The sequence below is a fragment of the Falco peregrinus genome, chromosome 1, assembly GCF_023634155.1.
Source record: "Falco peregrinus isolate bFalPer1 chromosome 1, bFalPer1.pri, whole genome shotgun sequence".
Taxonomy (NCBI): Eukaryota; Metazoa; Chordata; class Aves; order Falconiformes; family Falconidae; genus Falco; species Falco peregrinus.
This window is the reverse complement of record NC_073721.1, coordinates 13,159,882-13,181,659: the sequence shown is the minus strand read 5'-3', so window position 1 is coordinate 13,181,659 and position 21,778 is coordinate 13,159,882. Positions and strand designations below refer to the sequence as shown.

The following is a 21,778-nucleotide window of genomic DNA, read 5'->3' as shown; positions in this document are numbered from 1 at the left end:
TGTAGGTATAATTTTAATTGGGAGAGAAGGTAAGGTAGAGTGTGATCCACAAGGGAATATAAATACTCTGAGTAGTGGTAGGGCTTCTCCAAGGTCCTGTTCTCTACAAGAATGTAACCATTATTCATGTCTGTTCTAAAGTGGTGGTAAATTGCCGCTCGCTGTCATTTGACAGGGCTGTACTTCCATAAAGTTACATGCTAAACCTAATGCAGAGCTTTAGAAATTCCTGTATTCGTCAGTGGTAATGGGAAGTATTGAGGAAGGTGTCAACGTTTTGTATGATCTTGTATGTATTTTTTGGATGGGGGTTTTCTGTGCTGTGCATCTTGGTAAAATCTTAAAATTTTTGTAGATGAATAGAACTGTTGGCACTGAGAGGTCTCATAATCATTCCTCCTCCTTCGCCTTGATATTAATCTCAAGTACGAGACCAGCTAGATGATCTGTAAAAGGCAGTAGGTAAAAAAGTTGTTCTGTTACGTGACGATTAATACCACGGTATTATAATTCCTTATCAAATAACGTTTCTTGCTTTACTGGAATAACTGTCCTGTTCAGGAAGTCAAAAAGGACCTTTCTCACTTACATCACTTGAATGACCTTGAGCAAAGTCAAGTACATTGGTAAGTCATTTAAATACAATTCTTCATGATTTTAGCTGGAATTACTAAACATACAAACTGCAAGTATTGGCACTTTAATGTATAAGAAGTGCAAAGAAAAAAGACAACATTAGTATAATGCATAGTTTTATTACTTGGACCATACTGTACATCAAGTCAGATGGGTGACTGACTTCCCACTTCAGAGGTATTTATGTTAATAGACACTGTACATTACATGCATCTTCCTGTACAAGCTAGTAAACCTAAGTGTCTGAAACATTCTTAACAGTTTACTTGTAAGATCTTTAATGTTTGTTGATATGATTATAATCATAAAAAGGACATAATGTATTTGGTAAAATTGCTTTATTGTGGTAATATAGTTATAATAGAGTTTATATGTAGTTTTCCTTCCCTGATGAAATATTAGTTGCCTCTTAGATAGGTTTTCAGTGGTTTTGTAGGAGTAAAATTTGAAAACGGCTCTTTGAGTTTGGAGGTGCTGGCATTACTCATTTAACAGATACAACAAGGGCTGAACGTTCTGTAAAATCCTGCTAAGTGTAACGAGCCTGGGCTTATCTTTGATCCAGTGGTGCAGTTAGCAGGACGGGCTGAGAGCAAGTACCATGTAACATTTCAAATGGGGGATCAGGTGAAGTGGAGTCTTGTCTTGCAGTTCCTCTCAGATATATTCTCACCTGTAATATTTTCTTTAGATAACAACAATCAAAATGGAAAGTGTTCTCATCTCCCCAGAGAAGCCTCATTTTTTAACATATTGAATTAATTAATATTGTATCCTGTTTGAAAGGGTATTAGCTTTATTTCAGCTGCAGAGATTATTGTTCTGTAGGAACATAATTGTACAAAATGTTTTGCTGCAGTAGTCTGTGTGTGTCTGGTTTATGACTGTATGGTGTGGAAGGTACAGAGTTCAGGTCCCCAGTGAACAATCAAAAGGAGAAGAACATCCTATTTATTTTGATTAAAAATAATCGCTCTGAATTATTTTACAGAACAGTAATTCACTTAACAAAGACAACTGCTGCTAAAACAGACATAATGTTGGGGGGCTTAAGCTAACCGGATTTTCAATGTAAGAATGGTCGTACTAGGGCGAACCCAAGGTTCTTGTGGTCAGTGCTCTGTCTCCAGCAGAGACTTGTTTAGGGAGAAATATATAAGGATGGAACAGGTCCCTTGTATTACTCAGAGTACTCTGTCCTGCAAGCCTCCGGTCATTTGTGATTTCTGAATTCTTTTATGCTTCTTCCTTTAGTGTCAACACAGCGTTGTAGGTTGGGGTCGGCTGAGAACATCTGACTGAATTGTTGTAAGAAATAATCCTGCGCTGAGGGATGTCAACTTGTGCTTCTAGGCTTTTGATCCATAAACTGTGCTGCCCACCATCCGTATGCAAAAGAGGTTCTAAATATAATGCTTCTATTTTGAATAAACTGTAAATTTAGTAGTCAGTCAGCATTTCTTGGGCTTTGTCTGTTATGGCATATTTACTGGGCTTCCATCCCTTGTGGCGATGCTCCTCTGCCCGTGGTGATGCAGTGCGGTGGACAGTTAGGCCTCGTGTCACCATTGACAATTCTTAGGTAATTCGGGGCTCTGCCCACATGATGGGTGATCATTTGTGCCCAGAACTCATTTTGACTAGTAAATTCCAATCCTTCGTCATAACTAATACTGGGAGATCGTGTTTGTCTCCCTGTTTTGTTTGCTCTGCTGCATATTGATTAAATTGGAAATATATTTTGAAGAGAGGAAAGATAAGAGTTCAGCCTGCCAGGGACTGAGTCTTCTATTTGTGTTTGGGCAATTTACTTATTTTATTCTTGTCTATTTAGGAGTGTGAAACGGTCAAAGATTTTGTACTCTATCATTAGATTATGAAAGATAGCGAGAGCTTTTCCATGTTAAGGTTGTCTTTTTGGCCGCACTTTTCACCTGTCGTGGCAGAGAGCATGCCATCGTTTAACCAGCTCCTTGGGCTTGCTGATCATTTCATTCCAGTGTTCTAGTTCCTTGCCGCGGGTGTACATGAAGGGCCCAACTACTACACGTCCTAGCAGATGTGTTTCTGGGGAAAAAAGCAAGCAGGTGGTGATTAACATCCGTGAGTGCTTCTCTAAAATCCTTACCTAAATGAGAATATTAACTTGTATTTCTGTAAATAACACGTGTTCCGAAAGTAATTTTTAAACTAAAATTTTAGTCGAGGAATTCACTGCAGATTTCAAGTTCTGTAGTTTCTATGCACTAAGATTTCAGCAGTTAAAAGTACTGCAGTTAGTGAGCATTGCGTCAAGGCTGGTCTACCCTACTGTCTGCCCTCCAAACCGGAATCCATTCCAGGCACACGGATCCGTACCTGCCCAGCCCCTGTGCCTCAGGGGCAGGTTTGGGCCCCAGCAGCCTTAGCAGGATCCACATGATGCTCCAGCTTGGGAAAGAATAGGTTCAGTCTCTGAGGTGGCAGGGAGGTGCAGCATGTGGGCTGCCACTGCCCACCCACGGCCGATGAGCAGGTTGTTTCTTCGTGCCTGAACTTTTCAGCTGTGGAAGGGGGAAATAACCTGAAACCTGCCTTACAGGAGCTTTGGAATGTCTGCAAAGCCTTCAGCTGTCGCAAGTGAAAATGGTGAAAGACTCGAGTACTGATCCTAGTTCTTGTCAATCCTCAAAGCCAAAGCACCTGCCCTAAGTCTCCCCTAAAAGAATTATTTTAGGAGCTTGTGAATCCAAAGAAGGGTATTAACGTTTCACTATTGATACCATATTTGCACGGCAGGGAAGATGTTTTCCTTGTGAGCCGTGGGAATACTGAATTCTGATTTGCTTCTCTAAGCAGAGCTGCTTAATAGACTGGCAATTAGTAAGAGGCAACCTCAAGCATCAGGTTTTCTGCTAGGGAATGGGGTGTGTTCAGTCTCTCTTTCTTCTTTCTGTGATAATTGGAACTCCTATTCCTCTTTCAGATTTGCTTAGGAACAGTGAATGGCCTCAGTTTGGGAGGTCAGGGGTTGCACACACAAGTGGTCACAGAATGTGATGTCACAAGCTTGTTCCCTTAGGAGGCCAGAATGAAAAAAGTACTCGGGCTGACAGTGGCTAGCCTACAGTTACTTTATTCGTGTCTTCCATTAAATTTATCTTTAGCCTCTGAAAGAGGTGTACACTTACTGCAAATGAGTTGTTGAGCTTTTTAAAGAAACAACTTGTGAAATACCTCAAACCTTTTTGCCGTTTTCTCATTATTGCTGAAAAGGAACTAGTTCCTCCCAGGTTTAAATATGTCTGTAACATGTAAGAGATTCTATGACATCTTAATTGTAATAATCTGTATAGCTTACTTTCTCCCTTGGTACTCTGCAGCACCGATAGACTCAGGCTTGCTGTATCCAGCTCTGTCTGATGTGCCTTGAAACTGAAGGTTTCATTGTACACTGGATTGGGAGATCCCAGAACAGCTGCTGTCTTTTTACTTTTGATGAACTTATTATGGTTCATTAGTGAGACTCTGACAAACACACCTTGGAGAAAAAGAAACTCATGAAGAAAATACATCAGAGGCAGTTGGGAGAAGGCTTAAAGAATTTCTTGCTTTTCAGGAGTCAATATTAGGTGCAAAATTACATCTTCAACAACTCGTGAAAGGTACACGGCAGCATGGCAATGCAGAACATTAAGCAGGGAGTACACAAAGTACTCGGGGTGCAGTTTCGCAGTGCACTTTCCAACTTAAGATTTGTTAATAGGAGCAGTTGTGTTCTTACCCCGTATCCTTGATCTTACATTTCTGTACCTTCCCTTCATCTTCTGATGGAGACTCTTTTTGAAGGCTTAGTTTGTTGGGTCGGTAGCTAATGTCATGTATTTGGTCACATGATTGATCCAAGACAAGGGAGGCTGTGCGGGAGGAGCCGCGTCGCAGAGCTGCAGCCTGTGCTTGGCTTGCATACGTTTCAAGGGAACAGATTCTCCTAGTCAGACAAGAATCCTTAAACAAATGGTTTTACTAAGGACTTCTAGCCCTGTGGTAAGGGATTCTGTAGAAAATTTGAGGAAAAGATCAATGATCTCTGCTCGCTTTTCTAGAAAATACTACAAAAATGGTGTGTGAGTGTGGGAACAACAACAAAATTGTGCTTTGCTTCCTGAAGGGGGCTTGTATTGCATTGGGGTCTTATTCAGTAGATCTTTGACAGTGAGATCCAAAGCAGCCTGAAACTTCTTCCCTACCCTTCTACAAAATTTAATACCAAGCATGTAGAAACTTCGTCTTAATCTGATGGCTGAGGATTTGTTCTTCTCCAACAGCGCAGTAATAGATCCCATGCTGCTACTGTTTATTACTCCCTGCTATTTGGTTCGTTACAGTTCATCTGTATAGCAAAAATGATCCAAAATGTCAGGACTTCAGACAGCGCTGACAGACTCCTAATGTCTCCTTGTTATTCCCACAGGTCCAGTAGGCTCTCATTACTGTTTTGGAGGGAGCAGGGTTACCAGCACAGCCTTTTTTGACAGAGTTGCTACCTGAGTGCCATATGTAGAAGGAGTTACTATGTAAACTACTTGTACAAAGTCTGACTTTTCATCACTTTCTTATTACTTAATACATTTGATTCAGTAATTTGAATCTACAAACATTTCCTTACTGTCCCATACTGCGTATTTTCTACCAAAGTTGGTGTTGCAGTAATCCCTGTTAATATAGAAAACTTTTTTTATTCAAGTTTGTTCAGATTTTCAAGAGAATCTGTGGACCCCAAATCATACCTGAAGGGCATTATCAAAGGAAATTACACCTAATTTATGTAATCTTTCTTCCCCCCCTCCTTAGTAGTATATTCTGGAGAATCTCCTTCTGGCAGCTCTTCCTTCCAGTGTGCCCACGACTCTTGCTATTCTGATAACCTCAAGTATACCAGCACTGAAATAACACGGCAGATGAGCATTACCTTTGTAGGAAAAATCACAGAAAGTTCTAGCTCTCTGTGCTACAGTACTTCACAGCTTGCAGGCAGAGACATGACTTATTAAGAAGCGTGTTCTCCCTCTCTTGTAAAGCTGCTGAGATGATGCAAAATTAGATGCTCTTAGTTCACGATGCTATTTTGTTCATCTGCCACAGAGCAGTCATTTTTTACTGGCCATCCTTATCTTAATTGTTTTATAAAACTAATACATTCTGTAATCCATTTCTCTTTCAACAAGTACACAGTGTATGATTCTGCTTGTAAAGCTATAGCTTTATATACGTATTTATTTAAAGAATACAGCTACCCCTATATTCTCATCATTTTACTGTGCATTTCTTCATTTATAAGTTTTGCCCTAAACAGAGCAAATTTATGTCTAATGTTATGAATGTAGATTTACTCATTTAGGAGGGTGTTGTTTCTATAGTTAAATATCATGGTAACAGCCCACTCACCTCAAAAAAACCCTCAGCTGACGTGTGTATATAGGGAACTAAACCTCTTTTTAATTGCTGGGTGTATTTTGCGTTTATATTGCTTAGTTTCACAGCCCTTCCAAAAAAAATCACTACAGATGCAAACACAAGTTTGGTTCTTCCATCTGTTTTTGCTTTGAGCCTTTTAGATTTTAAACAGCCTTTTGAGGTAATCTCTACACTCAGCATTTAAGTCCAAGGACACAGGAGCACAATGTACCAGTAAAAACCCCACTGCAGTAAGTTGTGACTCCATGCCATGGATGGTCCTTTGAACAACAGCCAGGCTGCCCTAAAATGGGAATTTTATTCCCAGTTCTTCCCCAACAGCTGTTCATTTTAAGGAGTCATCCTGCAGCTGCACTTCTCTGGAGCGGAGCGCAGCAAAGGGATGTTGCTCACTGTACTAAAAGCAGGAGAAAAAAAAATTGCTACGGATGACATGAGACAAACCATTTATGAAACCAAACCAAAACATAGCAGAACTGAGCTACCAAAACCTAATTAGCGCAGTAACGAAGCATAGCTTGTTTCCACTCAGATTAAATCACCCAGATGTTTATTTGTTCTTTTCAGAGTCACTCAGGGCAAGCCTGGGTGGACAGATGAGGAAGGAGCAAATCAAAACAGGAATTCTGGAGCTGATAGCAGAGAGGAAATCACGCTTACTGACACCGTGGCTCTCCTCCTGGAGCTGTAATCCCCTTGCCCTCAGAACCACCACAGTGAGACGGCCCAGGTAGTCGTTGTAGCTGAGGGAGAACTGGATATCGCCATGCTCTGAAGGAGGCTTTGGAAAAAGAAGAACACTTGTCAAATGTATCTGAAATACTCTTTCTTCACACTGCTGGTTTCTGCAACACCAACGCGTGTGAGTGAATTGCAATGGCTTAATGCTGTGGTGAGATTTGATAGAACCAATTAATCAGCCTTCCTGAACCTTTGAATTACTGTCTTTGCCAGGTGACGCCTATTTCCTTGCCTCTTCTGCTTTTTTCTGCTCTTACTAATTCAAAACAGAAGGAAATAACAAAAGGGGAGCTTCCTTGCGTCCATCTCTGAACTCACGTGACCGCTTCTGAGCGGCTGGATAACCCCTGTACAACAGCTATGGATCTGCAGCTCAGTACGATGGGAATCTTGACTCCAAATGTCTATCTACTACTTTTCATTTGATGTATTTGGTACAACATACTTCTGCCTCAGCTGTACCCCTCCAGTGCTTGTAAGGTGACAGGAGTTGCACAACGCCAAGCAGCCTGGTATTGCATACCTCCAAGTTTTCTTTCTCCAGATCTCTCCATATGACTAGTTTGTTGTCATCAGTTAATGTTTCATTTTTCAGTGGGAAGATAACTTGGCCTAGGAGATGGTGCTTCTTCTGTTTATCAACATGATAAACCAAAAACTTCAGAGTCCTTTGGAGCAACGTTTTACTGGAAACCTGTACAGGAAAAAGAAGGTTATATTAATAATCATAAAACATCTGACACTTTTCTACTCTAGCACGACTTCAAAGGAAGAATTTTTCAAAGTGTTTTTAAAGGTAGGTGGAGATTTCCTTCGATTATTTGAAGTCCACTTTCTTAATTCGCCTAAAGCTTTAGCTATGCAGAAGTCTGAAGATCCAAGCTGAAAGAGAACGAGTTCATTTGCAAAATGTGAAGTTAGCTGGCAGGTTTTCACCTCGTACAGATCTAGTGTTTTATCATGCATTCACTTCCAGACACAGATGTTTAGAAATCTTTAAACGTTCATTTGTCAATTGTCTGAAACGCACACTTTTTTGGTTTTAAAGCTTTTGTCTTGTGACACCTGCTGAAAGCCTCTTGACATAGGGAGCCACGCTCCTGGCTGTACAGCACTACACAGAGCACACCAGCCAGCTCACGAGTTCTGGTTTCTGGCCTGCTTCCACAGCAAGGAACCTAAAAGCTATGAAAGCATTACTTCAGTATTTGTTGCTTCTGGACTTCTAGAGCTGCTGGGCTGTACTACTCGGACACAGTTCAAACTGGAGCTTTCATCATTCTCAGGGCAAATTTTAGGATCCTCAACTTTGGTGTAGACCACAGGTAGGATCAGCTCTGGAGCCACAGGCTTCAGTAGCCCAGGATCTCCAGAAGCCCCAGTTAATAAATCCTCTCTCTAGTGGAAACAACTTGTATCTTGGTAGAAGTCTGTAGAAAATCAATTTTCACAAAACACGTACTGTGGTTTGACAAGTCAATATTTGCAAACAAAATTCTGCTTCATCAAAAGGAAAAGTACCTGAAAAACAAAGTTTTCGTCAAACTGTGGGTTAAGGGTTTTGCGTTTTGTTCTGGACTGCAAGTAGCTTCTTTCATCGGGCAGCAAGTAGATTTTCACAAAGGGACTACAGGAATCGGCAGGAGGCTGCAGCTTTCTGGCTTTGATCAGAGAGACGAGGAGCCTTTCTGACTCTTGTTCATATTCTATGGAGAACCAGAGGCGGCCAATGTTGCCTTCAGGAAAATCCGTCTCACTTTCATCTTCAGGGAACTTGTACAGCTCTGGGTTAATGGTCCCCACGACGTAAGCTCCAGCTTCGTGAAATAAAATGCAAGCACCCTCAGATTAGTCTCAAGACCTTAGCAAGCATTTCTATAACCACTGCTGTATTAGGGGAAATCACATTAATCTCTCCATTAACAATCCATTTTTGCACGAACTCTGTATTTTAATTCCTTTTCCCTCAGATTTGGAGGAGTAGTTGTAGGCTCCACCACTCTGCTCTTACTCCTGTGACCGTACCTTGGTAGTTTTAGGCGTTCGTTGCTGCACCCTGCAAGTGGTCACTGCTGTTTGTGGGGACAGCAATTGGACACTTCCCGAATTACGCTCGTGTCATGCCTTTACGAAACACGGAAGGAGAGATTGCTCTGCCTGCCAGAGGTGCAAGGTCCCACGGGAGTGGGACCAGAATGGCTACGTTATGGCCCTATCCATATATATATATATATGTATGTATATATATACACACACACACATACAGTGTTTAGGGTTTGTACTGTGCAATGCTATGTCTGGTATGCCCCCCGTAAACATGCTTCATAATGATAGAGTAATCCTTCAAAAGAGTACCCTTAACTAGTCCTGTCCGTACCCAAAGAGTGAAATGACGAGCGTGGCCCGGGCTGAGGCGTCAGGCGGGGGTCACCGTCGTCCTGAACGTGTTCTTCGCTAGTCAGGTTAATCCAGTCTCGCCCGTGCAGTGTCGGTGGAATGATAAAGGGAATAATGCTTCTGGATCTGCTCAAGACAACAGCTACTGACTCTTCTGGTTTAAATATGGAAAACAAACTTAGTAACGGTAATAACTTTACTGTTCTTATCTCACTGCTTCGTAAAAATTCTGCGGAGGTGCATAGGTAGAAAAAGAGAAATACCCATTGTTTTGCAAGTGATTTTATTTGTATAATACCTAAAGGTCCAGCAAGATATATCAGATCTTAATTCTTCAGACAGACCCCTCACTTTTTTTTCCCTTTCTTCTCCTTTAGAATTTATCCTTCAAAGGAAAGGAAGAATTAACTGCAGCTGCTTGATTTGGAGCCCCAAAGCCCTGCAGTAACTAACTTTCTAAGAGTTTCCTTTCTGAAGTTCTGTTGTTTGGTTCTCAGATGCTTTGTTATAAGACCACCAGGAATGAATTCTGGAACATAAGCCAGATTTGGCTAGGTAACAGATGAAGCTATCCATGCACCAATTACACTTTAATGTATTATTTTTTACATAAATCAGAAATAATAATTGCATTTGTAGAATGCAAGAAAGTATTATATTCCTAAAGGAACAAAACAGAACGTGACTGATTATTTTTTTTTTTTTCTTCATATAATTTAGGGGTCTCCTTTATTTCTGTACACGCATGTATTTAGGCCACCCCCTCATCTGAGATTTTACAAGTTGAAATAAGTTACCAGTAGCGCATATTTTAAAAGCAAAACAAAAATAAGTACCTTGTGCCTTTCAGTTGAATTTCAGAAGTTGATCGATCCTGCAAAATGGCATTTACGTTTCTCGTTTGGACAGGACTGGTGAGCTTTTCGTAGTAAAGAAGGCAGCAGAATTTCTTCCAGAGCAGGTACGCAGTTGTTCCGATGAGAACAACTACAAGGATCGCTCCTATTACACCGCCAGCAACAGCCAGTGCTTGTTCTGTTCAAACACAGAAGCACATAAAGCTTCATAGGAGGATCAAAGTTATGTCTGCTTTGGGGGTAGACAGGAATATTGAAGCTGACAGATTTGATTTACATTCCAAAATTATTTTTAAATGAAACATTCTGCTCACATGCACATTTTGTCTTTGGTTATAGCACGATGCAACACCTGAAGATGTACGACACGGGCAGGGAGAGATTTGAAAGCGTTCATCTGAATACGCTGGCAGTGACTGCAATGGAAGAGACTGTAGACAGGGGAACCCAGAACCCAAGGAGTTGTTTGGGCTTCTGTTTTACAACAGCATAAGCATTTACCTTAGCAGGGCAGAAGTGCTACAGCTTTCAGAACAGAAGAAAAAAGAAAAAAAAAAAAAATCAACCTGGGAGCACCTAATACAAAAAGTACCATTATTGTGGTTTGGTTTGTACTTAGAACTATTTGTCTGTGTTGACTTGAGACTAGATCCTGGCGCAAGGAACAAAGCAAAGCTCTGGGTGTTTTTCTGCTAAGGATGCATGTGTTTCCTGATCTGGAAAGTCAAACTTAAGCATCCATTAAACACTGTTTCCTGAATCTTGATTACTTTGGATAAAACCAAATCTTGTATAATTTGGGGTTTGTTTTTTTCACACTAGTAAAATTTAATAAATGTCTTTAATACGAGTATGAAGAGTTGTGTTGTGAGAATTTCTCACTAGAATAAGGACAGATGATTGCTAATGGGCTCAGTTTGTTGTTTTCTCACCTTTGCCGAGTATGCTAGAGTAAAAGGCTGCACAGACCCCTTCTGCACAGTAACTACACCCAGCCTGTCTGGGCCGACCACTAAACTAGTACTGGTGCATCGGGACGTGGCTGGGTCTCAGCTGAGAACTGATCTGACCAGAATATCCTCTGTCTGGAGATGAGCCCACAGTGTAGAAGCATCTTCCTGCTGCCATGGGAGGCAGCTCCCGATCCGCTGAGCACCGTGCACTGCCAGCTCCCAACGGCTCCCCTGAAACTGAAGCAACCAAGCGACCTGGTGTTCTCTCACAGCTGGCACTGACTGGTTTTTTCCTCTTCTCTGCTTTTGGGTAGAGATAATCGTGATTATGCTTTGTTCCTTTCCCTGTTTTTTCTGTCTATTCTTGGTAGATACCTTGCAGTTAGCTGCCTCTATATGATAGTACAAGTAAAGAAAGACAGTACAGGCACAAAGTAATCAGTCAGCGCTAGTAGTAACTTTGAATAAGAATTCAGAACTAATTTGATTACGGTTTAGTTTGATTACAGCTATAAAGAATACAGGAAAAGAGTTGCAAACACGTGTGTTACTGAGCTTTTTCAGCTTTGCCTTGTAGCAATAAATAAGTGATATGAAATGTCCTTCAGCTACACAATGCTTATGGAACTACTTTGTGTTACAAAATTAACCTGGCTGTACTGCCTTAAAGGCCTTTATCTGATCCCATGTCATTTTCCTGCTTTTGGTACAGTCACGGGAGCCAACTTATTTCTGCAGCTTCCCCCCGCCCCGGTGTGCCTAGCTGGCTCGCTCTGCAGCAATCGGCTGGCTGCTTCCCTGTGAGTCCCCCATGGGCCGTGTCTGCCAGCACCACGGAGCAGCCGCCCTGCTCATGGCTGGACCGCAGCGACGGCCGCTTCGCTGTCCCCGCAACTGGTAGGTCAGCTGAGTTGCTTTCAGCATTTAGCCAGGCTGTTGCTACCATAGTATTAGCACAAGGCTCTGAGGAACAGGAAACGAGTACCTCGTTGGTGTGGGTTAATATTAATGCAGAGACAAGTCTGGTCATGCTACGCTGGTAACTGGGTTTTCTTTCATAAGAACGCACAGTATGAGGAAACGTAAGAAACGCAGTCCTGAGGCTGGAAATTCCGTGGGTTTGTTCCCCTTCGCATTGCAGGGCATGCTCGAGCACCTCGTCAGCCAGATTGCTGTTTTCTTACAGACTGGGAGGCCAGATGCAGAAAAAATGCTTCAGTTTAAGGCCCATGAACATAATAGAAATTAATGGTTCACTTCATACAGGTGTACTACCAACACCACAAACATTCACAGGGCTGGTGGTTTTACCGTCTGACATACACATCTTGAAGGTTAACGTTTCAAGCAAGCTCAGCAGAACTCTGTTTCACTTGTGTCCTCTCCATTCCCAAGTCTTTTGTGCTCTCAGCTCTGTCCTGTGCTCTCCCATAACCCGTTTGTCACCATTTCCCGCCAGGGACAGTAAGCTGAGGTGGGCTGCGATGCAATGTGTAGTACGGCAGCTGTACATCGATCCTGGAGTTTCCAGTCTCCTCGTTGGTAGGTCTTAATGCACTCAGTTTCTTCGCTGCACAATGATGAATATATATCCCTGACCTACCTACTGCCATTGGCCCCAGTTCTGCTTTTTTATTTTTACACAGTGGTAGATATAAGGTGAAGCTTTACTAATTTCAGTAAAGCCACCTATAATTTAATGAGAGTAAGGAGCCTTTGGCTCACTTTTAGTCCATCTTATCTGATTAGATCAGCAACAGAACCAGGAGCTTAGGGCACAATGTAGCACTAGCCACAAAATCAACTGATGAAATGAGTTGAAACCATTGTGTGCAGGGAGAAAATACGTGTATTTTTAAATAACTACCTGCTGTCATGAGAAATTGATGTATTGTGTCCTGCTGTGGCACAGGATCACGGCAGCTGGAGATGGGAGAGACCTGCTGGACCACTTCACCTCCAAGTGGGCAGCGCTGGGGGGCTGTCTGCTGGCAACGGGTACCAGGCTTATCCCAGCACAGGGAGAAGCATTGACGGTCATTGCCTGTTACCTTTGGGACTGGATCCCTTTTATCCTCCAGTCTGATAACACGCTGTTAGTAAGCTTTTTTTAATTATTTTTTTTTTTTAAGTTTCCAGCGAGCCTTTTGAAGTCACCGCCAGCCAGTTGTCCCCCAGAAGCTTTCACCCCTATATGAACGCTCAGGTCTGTAACATTCAGAGTATCTCCAGCGCCAACCCAAGCGCTGGGGCGGGGGTGACCCTTGCGCTGGCCGTGCCCCCCACTCCCGGCCGAGTCCCCCACTCCCGGCCGAGCCCCCCACCCCCTCGCGGGCTGCAGGGCGACAGGGCTGCAGCCCCCCGGGGCAGAGCGGGTGGGAGCCGCTGCCCCCCGGCCCGGCCCGGCCCTCCCCGCCCGCCCCCGGCACTTACCGGCCATGGCTGCTCGGGCACGGCTCGGCCGCGGGCGGTGGGCGCACCGACCCCGCTACCCAGGGGCGGGCAGCCCCTCCCCGCCCGCCCCCGCCGAGCGCGCCCGGGGCGGGCGGTGGGACGGCAGCGCCGGTTCCCGGCGGCGGAAGGGAAGGGGCACCCGGGGGAGGGCCTGGGGCCGCCCCGGGGCCGCGGGAGATGCAACCCCCGGCGGCGATGGCGGGGGCGGGGGGAGATGCGGCTCCGGGGGGGATGGCGGGGGCAGGGGGAGAGGCAGTTCCGGGGACCATGGAAGGGGCAGGGGCAGATGCAGCCTCCGGGGACGAGGGAAGGGGCAGATGCAGCCCCGGGGGTGATGGCAGGGGCAGATGCAGCCCCTGGGGCTGATGGCAGGGGCACCCCCCGGGGCAGGGACACATGCAGCCCCGGGGGTGATGGCAGGGGCACCCCCCGGGGCAGGGACACATGCAGCCCCGGGGGTGATGGCAGGGGCAGCCCCCGGGGCAGCCCACCTGGAAGGCAGCGCAGGGCAGCGGTGGAGCAGTGGCGCTGTACATCTTCGGTCAGCCCTAAAACCCCCGTCCGACCTTGGGGTAACTTCGAAAACAACAGCTGGGCTCAGAAAAAGACCGTGATGTCAGTAGCTTAGTCCTGGAAATCGGGGTGGGCAAGAAGTTAGCGTGCACTTGTTTCAAACTTTTAACCAAACGCATACGAAGGAACATGGAAAATCTATTCAGGCAAATTGCAATTCCAGCTTCTCCTGTTTGTATTTACAGCTGTGATGATCTTTAATTGCTGGTCTGTGTAATAAACACAACCACACTGATCTTAACTAACAAAACCACAGGCACATAGTTCAGAAATGAAAATACTCGCTCTGCTGCTTCTTGCCTGCTAGTGCTTGCTTCTTTCTCAGCCTGTATGATGAGAATCTATACATTAAACGTAACTGTGGTATACATGCTTGTTCCATTCACAACTATTGCATGTGTTTGTGGTTTTTTAATCATTTAATTTAATTTAAAGCCATTTAATCTAAAAGCTAAAGTGATGTGTAGGAGTTGAACCAGTAGGATTCTAATTAAATACCCTCTGTTTCTGTGGAACCTCAGAATTCTTTTAAGTGCATTTAAAATGTCCTGCAGTAGATGTAGTGTGGTTTAGCTTTTTCCATCTTTTTTTGTGTCCTCCGTAAGCAAGGAAGCATTTAGATAATTTTAATTCTAAATAGAAAAAGCTCCGCGTGTTTCAGTTTTGCACTTTTAACGTAGTTACTATTAAATAAATACTGCACAGTCGGTGCTTTTGCTGTTCTTATTTCTACACTGAATTAGTAGTAACGGTGAATTACAGACTTTTTGATCAGCGGTTTTGCGCTTGCCAGGATAATGCCTATGAGCAAGCCTGAGGTGACTGACAGTTTGGAGTTGGGTGGCAAGACCAGCAACTGTCTGCTTTCTGTTGCAGTGTTCTCGCTTGAGTTGGCTTTTATGGCTACATAAGGAGCGGTGAAGTTGTTTTAAGCATCAGCCTGCCTTACAGAGCACTACTGAGCAGCTAGAATGCTCCTGGCCAGGGGGTTGTGTAGAGGGGTGGGAAGCATGAATGTCTGGGAAGCAAAAACCATCTGCCGATTCAGCTCCTGTTTCAGTGAGCCAGTGGATGGGATGGGGTGAGCCTGGAGGAGCAGATCTCACCCTCTCCAAGTTCCTGTGGAAGGAATTAATGGCAAAGTTGCTGAACAGGGAGCTTTAATTTTCATTTTGTGTTGCACCACAACCTCCCTGCTCTGCAGTCTTTCTGTGCTGGGTTCTTGCACTGGTTGGAAATCAAAATCAATACAGGACTTGAGGAACAGAATTATACCGTCCTTTTTCTCTGATTACCAACCTCCTTCCTAGCTTAAGTCTCTGGAATGGCTGAGACCAAGCTGACAGTTTAATGTTGTGTGGGCCTAGATATTGTACTTATACATATTCTAAGTGTCTGGTGTGTCTTTTTTGTAATATGTTTTTCAGTGTGTGTATCCAGGTCTCGCTTCTTAGGGTAAAACCTTGGTCTTTAAAAGACCACATAAAAGTTCAATTTGTAACCATCATGATTTAACCCCAGCTGGCAACTCGCTCCCCCGCGGTGGGATGGGGGAGAGAATGGGAACAGTAAGAGTGAGAAAACTTGTGGGTTGAGATAAAGGCAGTTTAGTAGGTAAAACAGAAGCTGTGCAGGCACAAGCGGAGCAAAACAAGGAATTCATTCAGTGCTTCCCATGGGCAGGCGGGGGCACAGCCATCCCCAGGGGAGCAGGGCTCCGTCGTGCGTAACGGGGACTTGGGAAGACAAACACCATCACTGTGAATGTCCTCCCCTTCCTCCTCCTTCCCCAGCTTTACGTGCTGAGCATGAGGCCAGACGGTATGGGACACCCCTTTAGGTCAGCGGGGGTCAGCTGTCCTGGCCGTGTCCCCTCCCAGCTCCTGGTGCCCCCCAGCCCCTCGCTGGTGGGGCGGTGAGAGGAGCAGAAAGGGCCTCGGCTCCGGGCAGGCTCTGCGCAGCAGTAACCAAACAGCCCTGCGCTGTCAGCCCTGTTCCAGCACGCATCCAAAGCACGGCCCCACACTGGCTGCTGGGAAGAAAACTAGCTCTATTCCAGCCAAAACCAGCACAGTAACCACAAAATTGTATTTACTATACTTCAGGATAATCAGCAAGACATCCTAGTTTAGAATACAGGGTAAAGGGTGCTGCATTCTCCCCACCTTTTAATGATTTTTGTAGTATTAGCAACAGAAGTAAGGAGTCAGGCCCCCCAAAAGTAATACATATTTCTTAAGTGTATATTCCTTCATGTTCTGTTTTTCTAACTCTGCTGGCACATCCCTATCGTGTTTTTGAAAATACACATTCTCATGAAATTGCAAAGCTCATCACCTGGGGAGTTACTGAAAACCGTAGTTTTTACTGTGTACATCTGATGCCACTTTGCTTATGGATGTTTTCCTCACCTTGGTAGCGGTTAGTCTTGTTTTGAACGCTGAGATGGTGACACTGTTTTTATGGCTGCTCAGGTGGAGGCTTTCTTCTCGCTTTGGCAAAGCTGAAACAGATGCTGAAAAGGCAGGCGTGGCCACGGGAAGGCTTGTGTAGGCAAGGTAAGCCTGAAAATCCGCTGTAATGTTGCTCCTGTAATGTTGCCCTTAAACCCTGTGAAAGATAGAAAGAGAAGTTGGAAATGGGTTATAGTCTCTTACAGAATTGTTAAAAGGTTAAGAAGTCACAACACTCAAGCTAAAGAATATTCTGCCACAAAGCGGTTTTCTAAAATGTGTTAGTTTAAATGCAGCGTTGTCACATTGCTCATGAGACACTGACTTGAGTAACACGTTTGTGTCATTTATTATATGATATTCTTATAATTTCCACTAGAGTGGGTGAAATTGAAATGTATGTATTTTTTAAATTAAGTGAAATATTTGCTCAGCATCTTTTATACCGTTCTGTTAACAATCAACTTGATCGCATGTAATTACTTAATGCTGTTTGTAGGAACAGCCCATGACAGAGGATCGAGAGATACTTAAGATATAGCTGTAGAATCGCAAGCGTTAGTAGATCCTTCTAGTGGTAAGTAATTCTAGCACAATTCACTTAACAGTTGCCCTCTAAAGTCTAATCCCTTCTGTAATTTATTAATAATCTTGAAGTTACAGCAGACGCCTTTCAATGAAAGGATTTGGTAAAATTTTTTTAATTTTTCTTTTTTAAATCTAATTTGGCAGCCCTAGATTGATCCTTAAATCCAGGCATTTTAAGTGAAACGTATTCATGTTCTTCTGCCTTCACTCCCACTTCCCTGCGTCTGTGAATTTTGACTTTCACATTGGTGGTGCTCTCAGCTACAGTGGCGTCTAGAAAGAGGTAGACTTTTTTTCCCCCCAGTTAAAATGTGATCAATTTTATTGAAGCTGGTGAATCAGGCAGGGACGTAGTAGATTAGGGTCTACAGGGAGCATCGATGGGCACCCTAACTACAACAGACAGATTACGTCAAGAAGTATAATTGTGAATGGTAGAAATAATGAGTGCTCAGCATTTCTATAGTGCCTTTCGTTCCCAGGCCTCCAATTTCTGCACCAGCATTAACTACTGGTAGTTAACCACCACAAAAGCTTTTTGAAATAATGGTTATTGTTATCCTTATTTTATAGATTGTTTAATAACTGGAGTGCCTCCAGATTCACGCTTGTGTAGCTGAGAGAAGGATTTCTCCCATAATCTGCTGTTGGCCTTGGACTAACATCCCCTTCTCAGCTTTAGCAGGCTGTGGATAACTGACTGTTTCGGAAAAGAAGAGGTGAAAGAGAGCTCTAGTCTGTCATAAAATATCCTTTGGGTTCATTCTGGGGGTCGTTTCTAAGTTGCCTTTCCAAAGAAAAGGTGGGAATGGGAGAGGAAGCGCCCGGAGCAGGGCAGGAGCCCACCAGGGCTGTTTCTCGAGCTCGGCTGGTGGCAGCAGCCTGGGAGCGCGGGGTGCCTCGGGCTCCAGTCCAGAACAGCTCTCCCAGTAAAACTGCAGGGATGAAATGGGGATAGAGGCCAGGCCAACGCGGACAACAGGGAAAAATCTTTAAAAGCTGCCACACTGGGTGCCTCCAGAAGGGCCTGGGGAGAGAGGGAGCAGCAGAGAAGGCAGCGCAGGCAGGGTTCCTACCCCGGTATTTCATCTGAGCCCAGTAAGACCCCTGACACCGCCGCTAACCTCGATATTCGTCAAGGAGAGGCAGGCGGGCAGCTCCCCGCAGCCATGCAAACCTCCCCCGGCGTGTGTCTGTCCCACTCGTGTCCTTCTGGCACAGAGATGCTCAGGGGAGCCGGGGCACGCAGACCCCCTACAGCTGGCACAGAGCACGCTGGCTGTTCCATGCTTTGATTGTCACCTTCTGCCAGGCATTCGGAGCCCCTGGCAGACAGGGACACACCTGCCTTTGCTTTTTCTGTGACAACTCTTTCAGCCCCATTAGGGTATTCCTACTGGTATGAAAGCATGCGTGGGCAAATCTGCGTATCAGCACTTGTGCAGAATGCAGAATGTTTTTGTTGCGTTTCGGGTTTTTTTTACTTTCCTTCTGCTTCTAGTATGCTTTAACTGTTGGTGTTGCCTAATAATAAAACTTACACAAGCTGCAGCACCACCTCCCGTCCGGAGCCGGGCTTTGGTGTCATTCAGTACAGCGAACCAAAAAGTGCTCTCAAAGGTGACCTTTTTTTTCTTTTTTTTTAGCTTTATGAAACAGCATACAGACAATGTGAACTTTTATTCCTCTCAGTTGACTTTTCCTTCCTGTGTTTTACAATAGGAATTTCAGAAATACTAAATCTGCTTTCACTGGATCGCATTCTCACAGCTGTAGGGTTGGGATTATTTTTTGTTAGTGTAAAATGCATTAAGAAAGTTAGCAGCTGTTACTGTTTTAAGAAAAAAAAGTACAAAATGTTCCTTTAAAATTACATCTGTTAATAAAGTCCAAGTTCACAGATGATGTACTCAAGGACTGTAGAGATTTTTGCTGAAAAAATTACTTGCGAAGCTCTGGCTCGCCTGGCTTTAAAGCTTTTGGGGGGCAATATCTGGCTTTTTGTTCTGGTTCTGTACATCACCTAGTTTTGGTAATAGTAATCTAAACTTCTTAACTTTGACAAGGCCTTGCAAGATTACTTATGTACACATGGCAAATGAACTGTTCAGACAGCTGTAGCGATGAACAACAGATGTTCTTCTAAGGCAAGACTAGTTTTTGTTTTAGGCAATATTTCCTAACTCCCTCTGGGACAGTAATGGATTTAGGCCATCCATAAGGTAAATAAAGTATGGATACTCGAAGACAAATGGGGAGGGATTGCTGGGCAGACAAAAGAATCTATAGACAGGAATGCATCTGAAGATGTAGGTAAAGTCCAGGAAAGCACAAATCAGACATATGGCATAGCAATTATACCATATGTAACATAGCCCTAATGGGTACAGCCTTAGGGAAGACAAACTTTTCGCTGGGAGCAAAATTTGATGTTTGTTTTTGGGAGCATATACAACTGGAATGAGATTCTGAAAGCTGAAGATAGCAACAACAGATTTACTGATGGCATTCCATAAACTTTTGTGGCTTTTTTTTTTAAAAAAAAAAGTGTCCAAAAGCCTGGGCAAGACTGTAGTGGGATCTTGAGGGCCAAGGATGTAAGAAAAAAAATTTAAATATCCTGAGTGCAGGGAAAAAAAAGAATAAACTTTTTGTATAATTAAGTCCTTATTTCATCTGCCTTCCTCTTCGCCCAGCAGCCAGAAGACGGCAGGGTGGGCAGCCTGGGCTGCCCCTGCTGGCTCCCTTCTGCTCGGACCTAAACCCGTACTGACCGTGTCTGGACCCAGCTGCTGGCTCTGCCAGGACAGACCGTTCGATGTGAGCACAGAATCCCCCAGGACACCACCCTTGTATGTAAAGGGACTAAGACGTAAAAGGCTCTCTGCCTGTTGGTACTGCTTCTGCAACAGATAGCAAGGAATTCCTGATCTGTTTGCAGAGCATTTGTCTAGTGCTGACAGCGTCCAGTATGCATCAGAAATACATAATGACCTTTCCTAAATACACCTAATACAATAGGATTTGGCTCCAAAAACATTTATTTCCAAGTGATATCAATCAGCTTTGGCTTGTGCATGACAAAGGGTTAGAAATTAAATCAGGTATAGTGTAGATAAGGGGTGTCATATGGGCAATGTCACAGCAGCCAGGTGAACTATTAAATTGGCAGGGAAAAAAATAATAAAAGGAACAAAAACCACCACAACCCCCAAAACTCAAAGAGGGTTCATCTTAACTCAAACCCTTTCACAAATCTAGGTTAGAGCCTGGCCAGGAAGGGGCAGCGTGAGCTGCTGCGGGCACACATCAGGTAGCGATCACTGGGACGGTGACTGCTGCAGCAGGAACACTGCCCACTTGTTAGAGCCTCACCTAAAATCCATGTGAAAGTGTTCTAGGAAATGCAAGATACAGGAGAGGAATAGAAATAAATCTTTCAAGCTTAGAAGAATCAGTGTCATTCCCACAGATATTGTTGCTTTGCTTTATTCAGAAAGGTACAGCCTGAATGCTAGAAAGCAGTATTTTTCCCTAGGAGCTAAGTAAACCATTGCTGTCCGTTCCCCAGCCGGGGGCCCAAACGGTACATTTGTGGCTGGAAATGCTAACCTGGAGGGCACCTGCCTACCATCAGCCAGCTTATTATATAGCTTTGGTTGTACGTATGGAGAGGTACACTGGGTTTTAGGACTTCAGTTGATTTCTTTCCCAACCCACCCCCCCAAAAAGAACAAACATCTCTGACAATCTATTTGTTTATTTGGCAACCAGGGGCGGGAGAGAGTTAAAAAAGGAGCTTTTCTTTCAGTTCCTGAGACCTACGAGTCAGTATGTCCATGAGCAAAGGTTACATAAACTAATAGATTAGAACAAGATTTAGTTGCATAAACACTGTTACTGCATTTCAATCTGTCACAGAGTCAGCCCTGCAGATTACTGCAGGCAGAACTAGCCCGGGGCTTACAGCCCATCCCGGCGGAATGCTTCTGGCACTGGGAGCGCTTGAAATAGCGTCGCTCCCTCGCTGTGGGGCTGCTCTGAGATCTGTGGGTACTGCTTTGTAGGTCTTCTTTGGTGCAAGCCTTTTTTCATACACAGTGCTGTTGCTATCAGCTTGCGTTCAATTTGGAATGTCACCCTCCTCTATCGGTTGCATAATAATTTTTCCTGTTCCATTTAACCAAGGGTGATGCCTCTTGTGAGGGTGGTCCAGTATAGGCAGCCACAGGGACTAGATCCAAATCCCCTTCCAATGGCCCCAGCTTTCCTGAAGCCCCTGTCCTCCACCCATCTTTTTTCCATCATACTCTGTCCCCAGCATATCCTGGATGAACCTCTCAGCTCCTCAGCGTAGGAAGACTCCTGCTGCGTGGGGCAGAAGTGGAGATGGCTATGCTGCCCGAGCCTGGTGTCTAGGGAAAGCCAGGCGGGAGTAGGAGTGTTGAGTGGGCTGGAGTCAATCCACAGGCCGTGGGGCCAACAGATAGCTACGTTATGATGATTGTGCTCTAAATTGCTTGGGAATATTCCAGGTCATATGGAAAACGGAGCCTTTCTTGGAGCTGCGGAGCTATGGTTTTTCAAAGTGCATCAGGGTCAGAAATTACGCCTCTAAGCTGCAGTGCTTTCCTCTGGTACAGTGTTTTCCGTGGTGTTTTCCCCAGCT

The 21,778-nt window shown here is 44.3% G+C and overlaps 1 protein-coding gene across 1 annotated transcript; it reads right to left on the bottom strand.

Annotated features, from left to right (window-relative positions):
* Positions 1–739: 739 nt before the first annotated feature.
* On the bottom strand, positions 740–13,627 carry SYT15 (synaptotagmin 15). The gene is made up of 8 exons (XM_055793640.1): positions 13,475–13,627; positions 10,068–10,266; positions 9,212–9,360; positions 8,356–8,651; positions 7,358–7,528; positions 6,754–6,874; positions 3,977–4,156; positions 740–2,703 (listed from the first exon to the last, which is right to left on the bottom strand). Exons 1-8 carry the CDS (start codon positions 13,479–13,481, stop codon positions 2,567–2,569), a joined length of 1,260 nt encoding a protein of 419 aa, XP_055649615.1. The 5' UTR covers positions 13,482–13,627; the 3' UTR covers positions 740–2,566.
* Positions 13,628–21,778: the final 8,151 nt, after the last annotated feature.

What these genes read in the sequence shown, in the direction of transcription:
- SYT15 (XM_055793640.1), bottom strand. An exon ending in CTCGTCATTTCACTCTTTGG is followed by an intron (nt 8,652 to 9,211) that starts GTACGGACAGGA and finishes TATTTCACGAAG; the next exon opens with CTGGAGCTTACGTCGTGGGG. An exon ending in ACGAAAACTTTGTTTTTCAG is followed by an intron (nt 7,529 to 8,355) that starts GTACTTTTCCTT and finishes TTTCCTGTACAG; the next exon opens with GTTTCCAGTAAAACGTTGCT.